The following is an 18,367-nucleotide window of genomic DNA, read 5'->3' as shown; positions in this document are numbered from 1 at the left end:
ACGGATGTTGCCCATGACGAAGGGCAATTCCATCACGATAAATGCCCACGTCGCGCTTCACAAGTTCAAACACTACCAACTACACTCATTTGACTTCGGAGAGCCAGTCATTCGTTATGAAACTCATCCTCAGTGTTGCCTTAGGGCTGACCTCGTCGGTTCTGGCTTTGCCTTTCGGACATGAAGACTTCAAGCCCGAGGACATAATCGAAAAAGACGTTGTCATCCTTGGCGGAGGTGCGGCCGGCTCGTATGCTGCAGTGCGCCTTCTCGATGCTGGAAAGAGTGTTGTCGTGATTGAAAAGGAAGACCATCTCGTACGTGCCCTTACAAAACAACTCCAAAATTATTTCGTCTAACGCATGGGACCTGCAGGGCGGCCACGTCAACACTTACTCCGCACCCAACTTCCCCTTTGGACTCGACTTTGGTGTCATCGCCTACCTTGAGCTCCCCGGAGTCGTCGATTTCTTTAAACGTTTTGACATTGAACTCTTCCCGGCGCCCAACCCGGGCTTCGAGACGCACTACGTCGACTTCAGCACCGGCAAGCCCGTCACCTCCGGTAACCAGGCCACCGCCGCAGCCAACCCACAGGCCGTGCAGCAAGCGCTTGGCACCTACGGACAGCTGGCGGCCAAGTACATCAACTACACCTTCCCCTCGCTGGGCCAGCTTCCCATCGGCGCCATCCCCGAGGACCTGGCGCTGCCGTTTGGCGAGTTCGTCGCCAAGTACAAGCTGGAAGCCGCGCTGCCGACCATCTGGGGCTTCGTCAGCTACACGGGCGACGTGCTGCGCGAATCGACGGCCTACATCCTCAACCAGTTCAGCGCGGTGCACCTCAACGCGACGGCCAACAGCGGCCTGCTGCTGCCGACGACGATGAACAACAGCATTCTGTATGAGCGCATCGCCAAGCACCTCGGCCCCACCGACGTCCTCTACTCCACCCAGGTCGCCTTCGCGGAGCGCGACGACAACTGCGTTTCCCTCATCGTCAAGGTCAACGGCTGCGAAAACAAGCTCATCAAGGCCAAGAAGCTCCTCGTGACCGCCCCGCCGCTCGCATCCGGCCTCGCGCCGCTGCAGCTCGACGCGGCGGAGCTGGACGTCTTCACGCGCTGGGCCTACCGCTCGGCCTACGTCGGCGTGCTGAACAACACCGGCCTGCGCGACAACCTCGACGTCGTCAACGCCCCGCCGGACGCGTCCGCCGGCGTGCTCAACCTGCCCGGCCAGAAGGGCGAGTCGTTCGTCTGGAACGTCATCTACTCGGGCATGCTGCCCGGCGTGTTCCGCACCAACGTCGTCGGCGACGAGAAGCTGGAACCGGAGGGCGCCAAGAAGATGGTGGCCGATGCCGTGGCGAAGTTCGCCGAGACGGGCGCGCTGAATGCGACCAAGGAGAAGCTGGAGTGGCTGGATTTCGGCAACCACAAGCCCCTGCAGATGCGCGGCAAGTGGGCGGATGTGGCGCAGGGCTTTTACCAGAAGGCGTTTGCGCTGAACGGTAAGAGGAGCACGTACTATGCGGGTGCGGCGTGGGTGAGCGATTATACCAGCGTGCACTGGACCTACTTGGAGAGCACGATTCTTCCTATGATTCTGAAGGCCCTGGGTTAGCGGACTTTTCGGTAGAGGGCACGTTCAGTCTAGACTGAAAGCGTTGCATTAGTTGTTGGTAATAGTAGAAGAAGTGGTATTATCTACCTTTATTCATACAAATTCGAAGTTAAAGTTCTGCAACCCTGTGTGTCTTTCCGTCAAGCAAGGGGAAGGGGGCGGTGATGATCCGTTTGAGGCCGGCCCACCGGATTTGCGGCGTGGAGAAGCATTGAAGTGTTTTGTTTATGCTCAATCATGGCATGAGGAAGGAGACTAGTAGATTGATGAAGAAGGATAGTATCGTCTTATATAGAGCCGCGCCCACATGGAAGTATGCCGCGGAAATAGTCGTCAACGACATGCTGGGGCTCCATGAATGAATGTTCTTCCTATGATACTCTTCCTGTTTGTTCCTTTCACTGGAAACGTTACTATTCTATCGTAAGTCGATAAACTTAAACGGCAAAGTTATTCGATAACGTGACCAGTGTAGAAACAAGCAAAAGGGTGACAGGGGGTCCGATGCAAATCACAAAAAGTGCGCTAAGATTATAACAATGAAGCACAATACACAAGAAAGCATTGTGTGTGGCCATGTGGGATTCAAGAGGATGAATCTTAGCCATAAGGTGGTCATACTGGTGGGTAGAATATGTGCAGGAACAGCGCATCGGAGGCCGGAGACGGACTGGCCCCCACATTAATGTCTGTTCTGGAACCGTTAAAGAAGCGCCATGCGGGGCATCGGGACGGTATGTGGAGAAATCCGTCCTGCTCTGAGACGCGATAAGCTCGAACCTGAACATGGTTTGTGTCCCCTGAACGGCAAGGAGACATGAAGGGAAAGCATTGATAACTTCCAACATGCTCGTGAAGTCCTGATGCCGTACACCCGCGGGTTTAACCTGATCATCAAGTTGCGATTAGTATTCCTCTGGCGGAATCGACATCAGATCCTCAGGGGAAGAGTAGAGTTAAGCATAATAAGAGGAGCTGGCGTGTTGCGTAATGCGACTAACGAAAGCCGGGTGCCGATGACTGGGACGAAACACGGAGCAACCATTGGTCCGAGGGCCTTCCTAATCGGGCCGTGGTGCCACATGTTGGCGCCCCTGACGCATATCATTAACCAAATCCCCTTGAACCTCCGCTGTTCACCCTACCCCTCCGCATGGATTCCAAATCGCGCAAGGTGACAGGGGGTTAGCGGGGTGTTCTATATAAATCAGGATTTACCTCAGGCCGTGTTAAGCTCCTTTGTTATACCAACAACATATATATTTTCCCTTCTAAACTCAAACTATTTGTATGTACAGATCTCAGACGATCTCCTATTAGATCCATCAGCTCACTGAAGAGAGTAACAGCCTCAAAATGGCCGAGAACGCATCATCTCCATCTCCGCTTCCGCCGGTTCGCAGGATCGTCACCGGCCACAACTCAACTGCGACGGCCGTCATTAAGGATGACGCTGAGATTCCCGGAATCCCTCTCAGCATCGGCCCGTCCCTGACGCCCCTGTGGGCAACGGAAGAACTCCCCGCCGATGTCTCATCCCCGGAAGACAAGGGCCAGCTGGAGACGGGCCTCGTCAACGACGGTGCCATTCTGAGGATCCTGGATGTTCCCCCTGGCGCAAAGTTCCCGCTCCACCGGACCATTTCCCTGGATTACGTCTATGTCGTCCAGGGTGAGGTCACCCTCACTTTGGACGACGGTTCGAGGACGAAGGTGAAGGCGAACGATGTGGTCGTTCAGCAGGCGACCATGCACGGTTGGGAGAACGAGACCAACCAGTGGGCGAGGATTCTGCTGGTTATGATGAGGTCCCAGCCGCCTTTTACTGGGGGCAAGGCGTTGGAGGAGGACGTTGGCTTCGAGGTCGAATAAGCCACTCGCCTGATTGCATTCGAAGCATATGTATGGATATTTGCAACGAGTAAAATAACACCACTAATTACAAAAATGGGAAAGACACACTTTTGAAGAATGCTCCAGTAACGATAATTCTGTTGTGGCATCAAATCCGCCTGGAGTTTGTGACATTATTCCCATTTCCTTCGTCAATACAATCGATATTATCCAACTCGGTGTATTTTCTTTACGAGTCAGTGTTACGTCCATGATAATGATCTCTAATACCTGCTTTTTATGCAGCGTGACAGAGACTTTCTCTCTGCATGTATTGGTTACATTGAAAAACAAAAACGAACGAGATGGGGAAAGTTCGTGAATGATTTTCAAGACATACTCCGAACTTGTTCGCTTGTAGTTTGGGATACGCAAATGTTTTGGAACGAATAGCAATTACACCATCGGGTGTCGCAGGTCCTTCGTTAAGTTTCCTCTGCCAGAAAAGACAGGACGACAACCGATGAAAGTATACACCAAACAATAGCGCGGGATCGTAGATCAGCTGTGCAAAATATATATGAGAGCCATAATATACGTATGAAACGCTATTAAGTACAGCCTGCCTTGAAGGCTACTATTGAAGTGTAGAGATGAGTGTAAATCAAAGCAACAGCAGACGACGCGCGGGATACGGCTGAGAGAATCAAATAGCAAAGGCAAGGACTGCCAACAAAACAGAGTGGCCAATTTACAATGTGAAAACGCCGATCCTCTATCAGAGATTTATCCCAAGTGGCCGCTCCGCCTATTTACTCCCCTCTGCAATAGTACTAGCGACACTCATTTAGGCAAATGGTGTTTCGGCACGTGATGTTTTGGGATTCCCTACAGAGTGATGTTGCAGCCGATAGCTAGCGCGAAGAAGAGTAGGGCTCTAGAACATAGCGTAAATATGCCCTAGCTCTGCCTTAGAAAGATAACATGTGTGGGTAGCTGAAGCTATCGGCTGGACGTGTATGTGGAATTAAAAACTAGACGCAAAAGGGTGCACCCTACGCTAGCATCGAGTCCATATAAAGGCAGCGATCTGACTGAGGAATCTGGCGAAAAGGTTTTAATTAGCTTCTATGACGGATACATTTTATGTGGATCCCACGAGATAGAGCAAATGATCCGGAACGCGGGATCGGCAGCAAACGCCAGGCAGCAGAAGCACTAGTTTGACCGGAGTCTGAGCCAGTAAGACCCATCGACCTCTATCAAGTTTGCACCGAAGGAATATGAAATTCAACATACATGCCCGGACGATAGCTTTAGCTACCCATGATATGAGTGAAAAACCAAATTCATGTCGACCATTGACTGCGAGAGGAGATTGTATGTTCAACCAACGTTGTCTGAGATCTACCTGAATGACTGGTACTCCCATCAAGGTGGCGGTGAGCAGTCGATGTGGAGCTAAAATGACCCGAGACGGGGCTGTGCACAATGAAAGTGCCAAAAAGAAGCACGATCAACCGCATCCAACAGAAGATCGGCAGGAACATGCTGCTCATAAGGTATGTGTTGCTAGCCCTATTTCCTATTTCATGCGTCTGCGGGTCCTCAAACTTGGGGGCCAGATACAAAGCGGTTTGTTCGACCAATGAAACATCACTCCACACAGATTTCCGCACGGCCATGGCCATAGCGCCCAGCCAGCGAAGCAAAGGCAACCACGGGACTCTGACAGGAATTTAGTATTTCGAAGTTGAAGCAAAGACCATGTCAGCATTCCAAGTCGGCTTCATGGCCGAATGGTCCACCGGGGCAGCAGTGGGTACGGATTGACAGATATTTTCAGGCCAGAGAACGGTTCGAAATGAATATATAAAGCGACAGAGTGCTTGCCCAAGAGCAGCTTCATCAGCACACTCACATTCGCACTGCATTCACAGCAACAATCCACTTTGACTCCTTTTATTACGAATCAGCCAATTCATCTTCCCTCACCATGAAGTTCTTCAGCTCCGCCATCACCGCCGCCGTTTTCGGCCTTACCGTCTCCTCCGCTGTCGCAGCCCCGACTAACAGCGATGCCTCGCTCGACATCGGTAAAAACACCATTTCACCGACTACAGAAGCAATCAGCTAACACAGTAATAACAGAGAAGCGAGTCGACTGCGTGGCTAACGCCGCCATCATCCGCAAGTGGTCCGAGGATGCACTTACGCGCTACCGCGTTGCCTTCTCCATCACCAGGCAAGACATCGACTCGGATACCTTCGGCCAGTCCTGCAGCGAATTCGGCGGCGATGCCATCACCAGTGAGTATTACCCGCGTCTCCTCCTGTGCTACCTTGTACTCGGTTCTGACAGTGCTTTCAGGGTGCAGCGCCATTAACAACAACATCGCCTGCTACCACAGCGCCGCTGACCAGAGCTGGGTCGTCGACAACAACCAGGTTGCTGGCGTCGGTGATTCTGTGGAGGACTGCGTCATTGCTGCTTTCCGCGACAAGCTTGCGTCCAAGTGGGGTTGCCACGTCTGAGTGGGCTGATAAATGCGGATCATAACAATGGGAGAATTCAGTCTGAGTCTTTGAGTCGTTCGAGCTAATGTGTTTCGTGATCTGACTTGGAATCTTCTTGTCTAGGTGGTTTGTAATTAGAAAGAAACATTTACATAGCTTTATGAAATTTTCATGTGCCACTTTTGCAGTGCGCCAGTATTGGTGGTCTCCCTTGTCGTGTAGGGCTGAAGCTTTGCTCCTTGAATCATAATAAATTAGAAGGAAATGCCCCCGTAACTCTGAATGTATATCTCCATGATTCTGCACGCTCATTTATCTTTTAGCTTTTACATCATATACATATCTGCACAAAGCAACACCTGCCATCCTTCAATCTTCGCGTGATAGCTACCCTCACAATCGTGTAGCCAAGGTCTATTTCGAATGGGGGAGTTTTATCCTCGAATGCGGATTGAAAATCGAAAAAGGCTCATTTTCTTGTTCGAACAAGGCACCACGTCTACTCCAATACCGACTTTGCCGTTCTCTGGTACAAATCCCAATACTCCAACAATCTACTTGTTTTTCTGCTTGTTTTGGATGATGATTGTTACAAGAATTTCTCTCTCTTAGACTGCCATTGATCGGAAAGGTCCCGCAACCCGGTAGAATATTGCGGGCAGCCTCAGCATTCGCGACTGTGTCTTTGATCCACCAGCCCTGTAGATGTCCGGTGCGCAATTTTGACAACGCATCAGTTCCAAAATAGACGAGGTCGTGGAACGCCTTCGCGTTGAACGAGGTTCTGGTGGATGCAAAATCGTACCATTGGTGGCGAATCCAGATAACCTCCTTTGAGGGGAATAAGCCTGCAGTTCACATACATCCTAGCAACTTGTCTTCTTCCACCTCTTTCTGAGAGCTCTCTGAGTCCAATGGTAAATATTCCGCGCGACGGGCTTGTGCAATTAAGAGCAGCTTCCCAAACAGCCCAATGTTTGACAGCAGGAAGGGTGATTTGTATCCCTTGATTGGTCTTCGTGAATACTTCGCGTGCGTCATTGGTGTCAAAGGGGACAATGTCTCCTGAGTCGGCGAAGTGAGCTGGACGCTTTGCTAACAGGCCGTGAAGGGATTGAGGCGAAGCATCTTTGTCGATCCATGCGAACAGCGTCTCATCATCGGTCTCTTTCATGATCTCCTCTTGCAGTCTTATGAAAGCTTTTGCGCCCTCACCATAGAGCATTGGCATGTTGACGTCAAAGAGACCCATCAGACAATACGCCTCATCTTCTTTTCTTGTAGTTTCCCGCTTTGCCGCCCAAGACATTCTCCTTGCAACGCTGCAACTTAGTACCGGCTTCTCGCCTGTCAACACGTCTTCATCGATACCGGTAATCTCGGCCAGCGGCTTCGCTAGTGTCGATTTGCGGCCGATCTCACCCCAGCCTTGGGAGTAGAACGTGAGATTTTGCGGGGCAATCAGTTCTTGCAATGTCCAGCCTCTCCGGAACCATTCACTTTGGCCGAAAGCAGAGTCGATAGCATCAATTTTGTTGTCATAACTGACATCACCGTCATCAGGGACATCATCTAGGTACGCGTAGCACACCCGTGCGTCGCTGTACTAGGCGAACATGGAATTGATGGCCTCAGAAAGCTCAGCACTGCTGCTTTGGTCTATGCAGCAAGTGTCGATCCAAATGTAGTTGAGGTCGTCGGCTAGGGCTTGGGCGCATGCCATGCGCAGCTTGTTATAAGCTGCTTTTGTCTCGGTGTGTGCACCTGGCTGAACGTCTTCGAAGAGAATTTCACCCTCTCTCCATCGGTGAGAAAGGATTGCGTAAGGGGGACTTTGGCCATAGGTCGATTCGAGTGCGAGTGTGCGAGTGTTGAGGAGACGCATGTTGAAGAGGACTTGGTTTGAGAAGAAGAACAGTCGTTTGTGCGGGGTTGCGTGGGAAATCTCCCCCCTGGTAAAAGCGCGTTCGGCTGATGCCTAATCCATGTCGCTTAGGTCGCAGCTGAGTCTCAAGAGGCTGTACAGCATGTAAGTCGGTCCACGTGGTACTATTGATTTAGCGGTACTGGAAGCGTTGGCAGTATGCCCTGGCAATTGTTACAAGAATGTACGCTCTCACACTGGATCATAATCGACGCTTCCATCATGCTGCACTCCAGTTCTGCGAATGGGGAGCCACAGCTTCCTACATGGCCCGTGCACGGAGGCAGCGGCCGGTCTTTACATACTAACACAAAATTACGGAAAGATTCAACCTGATCTGGTAAGTAGCTTCGCCGCCGAGGACGCCAAAATTTCTCCGACGCGTCCACCCAAACGCGTCGCGTAACAAACATTAGAAACGCGGTGCATCCATACGCAGTTACCAGTTCCGACGTCGTCGTCTCCAATCAGCGCTCGCCACTCATTTCCATCTCATCGGGTATCTTCGCCTTCGGCGACCATCCTTATTTGCCGCTCCCGTCGTCTTTCCCACTCTTCCGTCCTGAAGGCTCGATGCGCGAACGGTCGTCCTCATCTTTCGAGAGCGAGTCTCTCGCATCCACCGCCAGGCTGCCAGTATCCGCCGCTGGAGTAAAGCGCCGTCGCACAACGGGAGCTGCACGCACTAGCACCACTTTGGCAGCGCGTCCCCGCCATGCCGACGATGATGAGGACGATGACGACGACGACGATGAGGATGATGAGGACGATGACGATGACGATGACAATGACGATGACGACGAAGAATCGGAGGAACCCCGGCTGCAGCGCAGGCGCCATGTAGACACCCCATCCTCAACCAGCTCGCCACCAAACAACGGTTATAGGAAGCAACAGCGGCTTAATCGCACGTTGGCACTGCCCGGGGATGTCATGGTTGTCCGGGACTTCGAGATGGACCGGCCGCCGTTCCCGCTCGCGGTTATGGTGCAGGGCATCTACACCATCAAGACCGGCCGTCACGTGTTTTTCTACGAGGTGCATTAGGCCCGTCTTCTGTGTGTGTCCGCCATAGCGGACCTAGACCACAGGAGCAGGAGAAGGGACCCAGAGCTCCGGAGACGAACCGCGATTTTGAGTTCCTGGAAGACGTCCAGCACCCGTATTATGCTCCGGTTCTCACGCGCGACGCCTTGCAGAAGATTGTCGAGGTGGCCCGGGAATGCTCAAATGGCAAGCACTGTGTGGCTGATTGGAATGCGCGTGTGCACTCTGCGGTACTGGACCTTGCCCCGCACAACACGACCTTCACCGAACGTATTTGCTTCATGAACTGGTAAGGCTGTTAGAGAAACTGCATCCATTTCCTTACTGATTGGACACCAGTAACACCGCCCAAATTCAGCCAGAAAGTCTCGTACCATCATGGCCGCGCCTGACCGAATATCAGCTGACGTCGAAGATGGTGGACTTCGCCGTCTGTCTACGCTTCGACAGAGACGACGACCTGGAATGCATGCGCGACGTTATACTCAAATCCAACCCACAAAGCCTTTCTATCAATCAAACATTGCACGACCCACTCATCGCCACCCCCATCGCCCTTAGCATCTTTACGAAGCGTCCCGACCAGACCTGGGATGAGGCGCAGCTTCAGATCAGCGTCTGGGTCGCCGCTCAACTCAAGCGGCTGGAACAGCTGGTCAAGAGCGCATGGGGCGAGGAGTGGCGCAAGCACGCGTACGACTTTCTTCCGTTCATCATTATCGACGGCCACGAATGGAGCTTTCTCGCCGCTTCTTTGAATGGCATCGGCCAGACTGTAAGTACAAAACCTTCCGCCTCGGGTCCGTTATGGCCAAAACGTTTACTGATTATCGCTTGACTAGGTTATCTGGAGGAAAATCATGTTTAGTGACACTATGACAGAGTCTGGTGTCCAGCAGATTGTCGCGACTCTGCACTGGATTGCCATCTGGGCGCAGAGAACTTACCGGCGTTGGCTCTACGAGTCCGTGTTGGACGTGTCCATGCCTCCTGATGATGGCGATTATTGAATGTGAACGGCTGAGCAATTGTCGATAGCTCTGCACCTAGGCCTATTCAGCAGCTTCTCCGCGTCTAGGAGGCTTTTTCATTTTCGAGAAGAGATAATACATAATGCGGCGAAGTAGTAGGAGGGCAAGAGGTGCGAATGGCGCTTATCATTTGCTTTGTTGTAGCCCGATAGAAACTATGGAAATCATGCCCTCCCTCGGTTCCTGGTGTCCACCTGTTTAGAGAATTCCAAGTTATCATCTTCCGAGAACTGGCCGACCGTTCTTGATGAGACGAGCCGCACCCGGAATGACGACCTGCGACCGGCCTCGAAGCGCAACTGAACAACTGCTGCTCCCGAACTGTAAAGCCGGTGCGGCTCTGAAGTGAAACGGCAACTATATCCTCGGAAAACGTACTGCTGATTGGCGTATGGTGCGGCAATTGGAAGGTTTGTCCAGGATGTGAGCGCGGCTAAGTAGTTTGCCGTCGCTATTTTCGGCCATAATCATAGAGGTTAAGGTTTATCCATCACCCTGAAGCAGTCTCTCCATGGGCAATCCTTCGGAACAGACAAACACCAGATTTGGCAAGTCCAAAGCAAGACGCTGCGGACATCAAGGTACCTTCCTTCTATCTTAGATCACTCGTCAGCACGTGAAACCCAGCGCCACCGCCTGAGGTATTGCCCGAGTTCAAGTCTCACAGCCAACCAGGATAGCTACCTGAACCTCCCGACCTCCTCTATCTCTCCTACCGAAGTCGTCCGTGGTATCTTTGCTGAGCTCTTCGCAACAGGCGCCTGACGGCAATCCTGCCTCAAAGGAATTACCGTAGCATTGCATGCTGAAAGCAGCACGCTCGCCTTCTACCTTGAAGTCACTGCCATCTCCCTTCAGCTTTCAACTCTACTCCACAGTCCTCAAGTTCTCACGTTCACCTTCCTGCTCAAACAAATCAACTCCGTCCTCTATTCTGATTCTTCCACCTTTATCGTCCACCACGAAGAGCTCTCATTTGCTGCCTTAAAAACGTTCAGCCTACCGTCACCTTGGACGCATCATCGCACCTCGCTACTTGGAAGAAAGTAGCCTCGTTTCTCTGTCAAACACCTCACGCACTCACCACTGCTTCGAAAGGAAAACCATCGCCCTCCGCCCGCAAGGCATCGCCATCATCATCCACCTCGAAGCACTCACGACCAACCCCGGTCTCGCGAAAATCGTCATCACCAACCCTGCAAAAGAATCTGGGCGCATTTCTCTCCTCAAAGTAATTATTGGTGCCTCTCACCTTGAAGCAATTACTATCGCAATCTAGCTCGAAAGAATTTTCACCGCCGCTCACAACCAGGGAGACAATTACGACTTCACCGTCAAGATCTCTCAGCCAAAAGTTTGCAAACGCAGCTGAGCAATCAAGGCGAAGACTGCCCAACTCCCCCATCCATCTCCGGAAGTCGACAAATCACCAGACCACATATACCACAGAGTCAGAACATCAGCTTCGGACTGGAACACGGACATGGTAAGGCGACGACGATACATCAGACAAATTCGATTCTCGTCCGCTCGTGGATATGTCTACGTCCTCAAATCCCGTTCCCGTGGCCTGATAAAGGTCGGAGTGACGGCTAACCCGCGTCGCCGCCTCCTGGAACTTCGTCGGAACTGTCAGATTCCGGATCTCGAAATGAGGTACAAGACGCGGGAATTGAGAAATGCTGTGTCTATTGAGGGGCTAGTTCACCAGCAGCTGGACCGTTACAGGGAGATTCAGAATTGCAATCATGGCGGCGGAAGACTGATATCCCACCAAGAGTGGTATCGTTGCAGCGCAAGGCTGGCGAGGGCCGTTATTCGGAGGACAGCGATGTCGGTGCGGACGTGGCAGTCAATCGCAGACTGAAAGGGTCAAAAGTGGTTATCTTGAGGGAGGACGTCGGCTGGCGTCTTTGCAAGATGCCAGAAGTGGAGTGAACAGGCGTTACAAAAGCTGGCGGATTGGTAAGAGGTGAGAATGGTGCGGTAATGCTCATTGGAAGTTCATTCGAGCATGTTTTAGCACCGCAAGACTGCGGGAATTGGCTTTAATTGGACATATACTGCAATTAATGGTAGTCCAATTACGAGCGCGTGGGATCAAAAAGAACACGGAGAAAAAAGGTTGGTGATATTTTTCATCAAGCTACATAATTACATACCAGTTTTTGCTTTTCAAAGCGAGGTTTGCGAGCCTCGGAATGGTACATCGAGAGTAGTACTAGTAATAAAGCAATCCGTTTAAGCATACTTGAAGTGAAAGCCTTAATTGAATTTTTCTCGCCTGTTATAGAATTCCTGCCTTTCGATTAAGATGCCACGCTGGAATCTAAGAAAATATGCCGTCTACTATACAGCACTCTCCTCATCTAAAAAAGCTGTTCCTGGAAGTGTCTACTCTGTGTAGCCATATGTGTTATGTTTGATATGAAGAAATTTGAAATTTGAATTACGATAATATCTACGCAATAAATTAAGGGAAAAGAAAATTGCATTAGAGATTCACCAGAACCACAGACTAAATCAGTGCAGTGAAAATTACCACACTGCCCTAAAACGCAATTTGCCCGTCGTCTCGTCCTCTCTGATCCTGTATCTCACACGAGAAAGGTCTGATTCCTTGACAGCATCACCAAATGCCCCATCATACTCATGCTGCATTGCAGCTGATACCAGCTCCGCGCTCCCCCTTTCATCATCGCGCGTCACAATCAGCAGCACCGTGCGTGCAAGGACGGTCACGATACCGATTATAGTAACAACAACGCCCAGGACAGACGTGCGGCCTCTGATGCTCCAGCCCCAGGCCTCGCGGCGAACATTAATCCAGAGCACCGGTTTCTCATCGGTGGCATTCGGCAGGTCCAAAGTGTCAGCCTGGCCGCTCGTGAAGGGGACGAGGGATGCGGCCTGGAGCAGCATGTACTGCACTGCTCCGAAGAAAGCCAACGAGGAAGCTGGGGCATCGGGGAACTTGGGATCGACCACCTTGTTTGCCGATTGCTGCAGCATGCGAACGGCGGTGGAATCGGTGGTGAGTTGGGCGCCGGGACTGATGCCCCATGAAGCTAGGATCCAATTCGGATCGAAGACCATAGGGAACGTCCTGTCAGTGTCCGGGTCCGGAGGGTCGGGGATCTGAGCGTTCTCGAGGTTGGGGATGATTGTTGTGGCGTCGAACGCGTATTTGGTAAAGCTGTACGACAGGATAAATTCGGCCCACCATACACTATTGGGGTTGTCGGATGTGGGTCGCGAGAACTCCATTACGAGGACATCCTGGGTCTGGTCTCCGTCGAAAAGTGGTGGATGTCCGGGAGCAAACAGCTTGTCGTAATCGCACTGATCACCTTCGGGGGCGGTACCATTTACAAAACACGCTCCAGACGAGTCGATGTTTCGATTCACCGACCTATCTGACCAGTACGACCGGACCTTTATTGGCTGAGAGTCTTCGTTTGTGGCGTTGATTATGAACGAGGCGACGGAGTTGGTTTCATTCCATCCGACCCCGGACCGAAAGCATTTTGAAAAATTTTGATTTGTGCCGTCCATCGAGTCATAGCAAAGGATATCGCGGTCGTTTCCGACTGTGGTTGTAGTCAGGTTGCCAGAAAAGCCAGAAGCCCCGACCGCTACGACCGGCCCCATGCGCTGCAGAACGAGAGAACGGGAACTGTTGTAAGGCGCATACCGCTCGGTATACATAGGGTTTGCTGTGGTATTGCCTCGAACCACGTTGAAGAGTCCTTCAAAGTCCTTGGAGAGTAGGCGCAGAACTTGTCTATTGAGGGACCATGTAACGAATGACAAGGCTTGTGGGCTGAAGGTTACGTTAAAAATAAAGGGCATCACTCCTTCATATAGGACTGGCGAGTCCGGTATCAACTCAAGGAGATCGCCCTCGGGGTTCTCATCGACCATTTTGTTGATCTGGACGGCGTTATTAATTATCAACGCGTCGAGGTCATACCGATGATGGTTTTGGAAGCAGGTGTAGTTTCGCATGCTGAGCTCCTCCGACGTGCAGTTGGGAATGAGGTTGCCTGCTGGTGGGCTACCAGACATGAGCTCGTTGAACTGCATATCCGGAATTTCCGGTGTGTCTAGCCAATGGAGTTCAGGTATAAGGAGTACAGCTACCGATGGGCCCATGAGATTTGCAATGGTGCAAATGGAAATAGTTAATGCCATGAAGAGGTAGAGATATAGTCCATGAAAACGGCTTCCTGCGCTGTGGTGCCCTCGTGCTTCCCGGGGAGCTGCGTATAAGCCTGAATCCAAGAGGAAGCGAAGATCTCGGAACTGTAAGAATGCCAGGAAATAACCCGTGGGGAGGCCTGGTAAATATTAGTATTAGATCAATCAATAATGACCTTTTAGGGCTACGGACCTCCTTTCTGCTTGGCAAGCATACATGTTACGATGTAAAGTAAACTTCCAGCGACGAAAACATACCACACCTCGAGGGCTTTGGCAACGAATTGAAGACCACCGAGTAAATTACGGTTTGCCTTATTGTACTTGCCAATCAATGAGTTGGTGTTGGTATTGGCGGTATCCCCCTGGTAGTAGCTGATAACGCCGCACGGCTCTCTGATACACCATGCTGTACCGCCAATTGTTTTTTCGGTAAAGTTGAGATACATCAGGGCCAGCATGGGCGCCAACCAGAGGAGACCAAAAGTACCTGTAGAGAAGAGGACCCACGACTGCCGGGTACCTTTGTGACCTTTCCTGGGTTTTGAGTTCGGATGCGATGCTGATTCATCCTGGCCAAATGTGCCCGGCTGGGGAGATGAGCAGTTTGACGGACGGTGTTGGTTGCATTCTGTTTGACGTTTCGGCTCTCCTCCATGGCGCTTCTCAGGATCAGCCTGACTGTGGTGTTCCACACCTGTACTGTATGGCATACTTCGAACTGCAGGAGGATCGGTGCGGTCGACAAACGACGAGGACTCCTCAGAAAATGGTAATGCAGGAATAATTGTAAAAAGATTGTAGGCAAATGGCTGAAGAGAAAGTCAGCGGCGGCTTGATTTAACGGGTTGTCTTCGCGGAATGGCCCGACCCAGAACAGCACGCAGCAATCATGTGACGGACTGAGAGAAGAAAGCTAGTAGAAAACAGGCTTGGGCCGTGATGTGAAGAAAGGTACGCGAATCAACCAAAGAACCGTCTATCACACCATCGGCCGATCTGGATTTTTCCGGGTTCAGCATTTCTCGCGTGGCGCTTTACAGCGCTCTAGCCTCCGCTTGCCTTGCAATCGTTTTGCGGAAGGGCATACTGGCATTTGAGACCTAATAAATCGCCGGAAGCCATGAATCTTATACTCATCTCTGGAGGGCTTTTAATAAGGGCCTGGATATATGGCTATCAAAGGGATTGTGGAAAAGCGGATGACGTGTCTGTTCCAATAGCTTTGTGGTAGAAGAGACCTAGGCCCTTGGTAAAAATAGGTAGCTTATACTTATTGTAGTAAAGTGAAGTAGCGCTATACTATTCCCGGTAAACTAAATAGTTGACATTGGCGGAGCGGCTGTATTCGCTAGCTGCCCTTAGCACCAACCAATGTAAGGAATGTCATTGCCGGCCATTCACAACGGCAGGTGCTTCAACCCTGGCTCTCTATTGCGGTAAAGACTACGATTCACAGCCCACTAGCATCGGGCACATCTTCAGAAACGTTAAAGAGATGATTAGCTCAATGCGTGTGTTTCACAACATTTTTTATTCATTTCAGCGCACTCCTACTGCTTCAGCCTCTCACCCCTTAGCTTTAGTGCCAAGAGCTTAGCTGAGGCGCCCATGAAAAGCCATGAGTGTTCGCTTTGCTGCCGGATCCTACCGATTGCTCCATGCCGTTTTATTACCCTTTTTGGACGGCTGGGCATGCGTCATACCCTGGGACTTCGCCATTCGAAGTTGAGTCAAGTAATCGTGAACACGAGCAACGGCTGTCATGTGACACATGGAGCGTGCATCTATCGCTGCAAGAGCACTTCGCTCATAAAATTCCAAGAATATATATCAAAATTCCTCCTTCAGGACACTGCTGAAGTGCTGCCCGCCTGCTGTTAACACGCCTCCTCAATGCAAGATTCCTTCCAGAGCACTATCATCCGCACTGTTCTCGCTTCCCTGCTTTTGCTACACGCCCCATCAAGTTAACGCTCATCCATCTATGTGATAGAAAATTACCAATATCTGGTGTGATATACCGCAGATTCTGTTTGGCTATGTGCACCCTTGAGCAGTAGTCAAGCTTACCAAGCTCATGATAAGTTGCATTTGTAAGTCCAGATTACTAGGGCGCAAGCAGCGCTACCCGCCTTGAGCTTAATTAACACCCCCACGAGTGCTGATGATCAGGGTTGTCATCAACTCAGGATTATTAAGCGGGCTTAGAAGCTACATGCTTAGCACTTAATAAGCCGCTTAACCTTGCCACAAGCCCAGCCAAGAGCAAATTGTGGAGGAGGCGGCAGAGAAGAAAGCTGACATGGTTTATCTTGAAACTTAAAACGGAATGGAGATGTTGTGACTAACGGAATCATTATCTTGATGAACAGGGAATCTTCAGCTACTCCAACTGAATCAGGTGTACTTTCCACCGCATGGTCTATAAAATGCACACAGCTCCAAGCTGTTACCCGCGGACTCAGAGCTTCCAGCCCGCAACCCAATAGCCAAACATGACATCCATCACCACCCGCCAATGGCTCCTCAACAGCCGTCCCAGCGGCGCACCCATTCTTGACGGGCCCGACGCTACCTTCTCTCTGACAACCACCACCCTCCCTCCCCTCCAACCCAACCAAGTCCTCATCCGCGTCAAATACATCTCCAACGACCCCGCCCAACGGCAGTGGATCAGCACGACCGTAGCGCCCGAGCGCTTCTACCTCCCGCCACTCTCACTCGGCGCCCCGATGAAATGCAGCCTGCTCGGCGAAGTCGTCGCGTCCACCTCCACCTCCTTCCCTCCACACACGCTCGTCACCTCCGCGCTGGGCGAATGGAGCGAGCACGTCATCCTCGACGCGTCCGCCTGCAACCCGGCCCCCGCGGCCGACGGCATCGCGCCGACGCACTTCCTCGGCGCGCTGGGCTTGACGGGCCTCGCGGCGTACTACGGCACCGCCATCGTCGCCGCGGCGAAGCCGGCGGACACGGTCGTCGTGTCGGGCGCGGCGGGCGCGACGGGGTCGATGGTCGTGCAGATCGCGAAGAAGCTGCTGGGGTGCGCGCGCGTCGTCGGCATCGCGGGGGGTGCGGCCAAGTGCGCGTGGGTGAAGGAGACGCTGGGGGCGGACGAATGCGTCGACTACAAGGCGGCGAGCTTCGCGGAGGACCTCGCCGCCGCCACGCCGGATTTCGCTGACGTGTATTTTGACAATGTGGGCGGCGAGGTGCTGGATTTGATGCTGGCGCGGATGAAGATGCGCGGGCGCGTCGCGGTGTGCGGGAGCATGGCGACGTACAATGCGTTCGAGGACGGGACGCGCCTGCGGAACTGGTTCGAGGTCGTCGCGATGCGGCTGCAGTTGACGGGGTTCGTGGTGCTGGACTGGCTGCACAAGGCGCCGGAGACGATCGCGGAGTTGGTGAGGGCGGCGCAGGAGGGGAAGATTGTGCTGGGGGATGAGAATGAGATGGTTCTTGAGACGGCGTTCGAGGTATGTGCGACGTCGATCTGTCCATCCTGTTATTTACACATGCTTACCGTACTTCAGGACATACCGAAAACTTGGATGAGGCTCTTCGAAGGAGGAAGCCGGGGCAAGCTGATCTCTCAGTTATGCTAATTATAGAGCAAAAGCTGGTAGAACGGATGACATGGAACAGTCTTAGCCTTCTCGTTTGAAAGCCAGAATTGATCAATCCCCGAAGGGGCATGCAACTAGCAGAGACTATGTATGTACGCTCAGAGGTGGGACCGAGCTAAAACAGATCTCCTATTCAGACTTCAACATCCTTTAATTGAAAATGATTAGCTGATGATAAAACTGTTCGCCGTCATGGTTTTCTGACACTCACTTCACCCCACAAGTGTTGCATTTCCCGAGGAATGGCCGATGGAATTGCCTGATGGAGAGCAAAACAGCAGTAGTTGCCGGGCTCAACGATCGAGTCAGCCAATAAATCGTGCTTTAACATGGTAGCCGGGAATAAGGTCATGTCTTGTTACATGTCCGAAATAGACTATTTTATTCTAATCTTGTACTGGGCTACGAAAATCCTGACTGGCCAGCTTTAACGCCCTAAACACCAAAACAGATCTTTTCCGTATTTCGAGTCAGGAACACAAATCAGCTCGAGGCCGGATGCCCAAAGATCCAGGTTCCGGGCTATAAATGCGGAAGTAGGCTGTCTTAACGCCGAA

The 18,367-nt window shown here is 51.8% G+C and overlaps 6 protein-coding genes across 6 annotated transcripts; 5 read left to right on the top strand and 1 right to left on the bottom strand.

The window, feature by feature from the left end:
* Positions 1 to 41: 41 nt before the first annotated feature.
* On the top strand, positions 42 to 1,626 carry LTHEOB_10973 (uncharacterized protein; the record flags this gene model as incomplete). The annotated part of the gene is made up of 2 exons (XM_035507677.1): positions 42 to 317; positions 376 to 1,626. 2 exons carry the CDS (start codon positions 42 to 44, stop codon positions 1,624 to 1,626), a joined length of 1,527 nt encoding a protein of 508 aa, XP_035366904.1.
* Positions 1,627 to 2,982: 1,356 nt separating this feature from the next.
* LTHEOB_10972 (Cupin RmlC-type) lies at positions 2,983 to 3,498 on the top strand (the record flags this gene model as incomplete). Its single annotated transcript, XM_035507676.1, has 1 exon — positions 2,983 to 3,498. The coding sequence occupies one exon, from the start codon at positions 2,983 to 2,985 to the stop codon at positions 3,496 to 3,498; it is 516 nt and encodes a 171-aa protein (XP_035366903.1).
* Positions 3,499 to 5,455: 1,957 nt separating this feature from the next.
* LTHEOB_10971 (uncharacterized protein) lies at positions 5,456 to 5,994 on the top strand (the record flags this gene model as incomplete). The annotated part of the gene is made up of 3 exons (XM_035507675.1): positions 5,456 to 5,555; positions 5,611 to 5,769; positions 5,831 to 5,994. The coding sequence occupies 3 exons, from the start codon at positions 5,456 to 5,458 to the stop codon at positions 5,992 to 5,994; spliced, it is 423 nt and encodes a 140-aa protein (XP_035366902.1).
* A 1,967-nt stretch (positions 5,995 to 7,961) lies between these two features.
* On the top strand, positions 7,962 to 9,957 carry LTHEOB_10970 (uncharacterized protein; the record flags this gene model as incomplete). Its single annotated transcript, XM_035507674.1, has 6 exons — positions 7,962 to 8,005; positions 8,226 to 8,240; positions 8,347 to 8,938; positions 8,992 to 9,236; positions 9,287 to 9,722; positions 9,790 to 9,957. The coding sequence occupies 6 exons, from the start codon at positions 7,962 to 7,964 to the stop codon at positions 9,955 to 9,957; spliced, it is 1,500 nt and encodes a 499-aa protein (XP_035366901.1).
* A 2,559-nt stretch (positions 9,958 to 12,516) lies between these two features.
* LTHEOB_10969 (uncharacterized protein) lies at positions 12,517 to 14,133 on the bottom strand (the record flags this gene model as incomplete). The annotated part of the gene is made up of 1 exon (XM_035507672.1): positions 12,517 to 14,133. One exon carries the CDS (start codon positions 14,131 to 14,133, stop codon positions 12,517 to 12,519), a length of 1,617 nt encoding a protein of 538 aa, XP_035366900.1.
* A 2,543-nt stretch (positions 14,134 to 16,676) lies between these two features.
* On the top strand, positions 16,677 to 17,789 carry LTHEOB_10968 (NADP-dependent leukotriene b4 12-hydroxydehydrogenase; the record flags this gene model as incomplete). Its single annotated transcript, XM_035507671.1, has 2 exons — positions 16,677 to 17,660; positions 17,718 to 17,789. 2 exons carry the CDS (start codon positions 16,677 to 16,679, stop codon positions 17,787 to 17,789), a joined length of 1,056 nt encoding a protein of 351 aa, XP_035366899.1.
* Between the last annotated feature and the right edge of the window lie 578 nt (positions 17,790 to 18,367).

This window comes from Lasiodiplodia theobromae (assembly GCF_012971845.1).
Source record: "Lasiodiplodia theobromae strain AM2As chromosome Unknown scaffold_43, whole genome shotgun sequence".
Lineage (NCBI taxonomy): Eukaryota > Fungi > Ascomycota > Dothideomycetes > Botryosphaeriales > Botryosphaeriaceae > Lasiodiplodia > Lasiodiplodia theobromae.
Note: the sequence above shows the minus strand (reverse complement) of the source record. Positions and strands in the feature narration are given on the sequence as shown.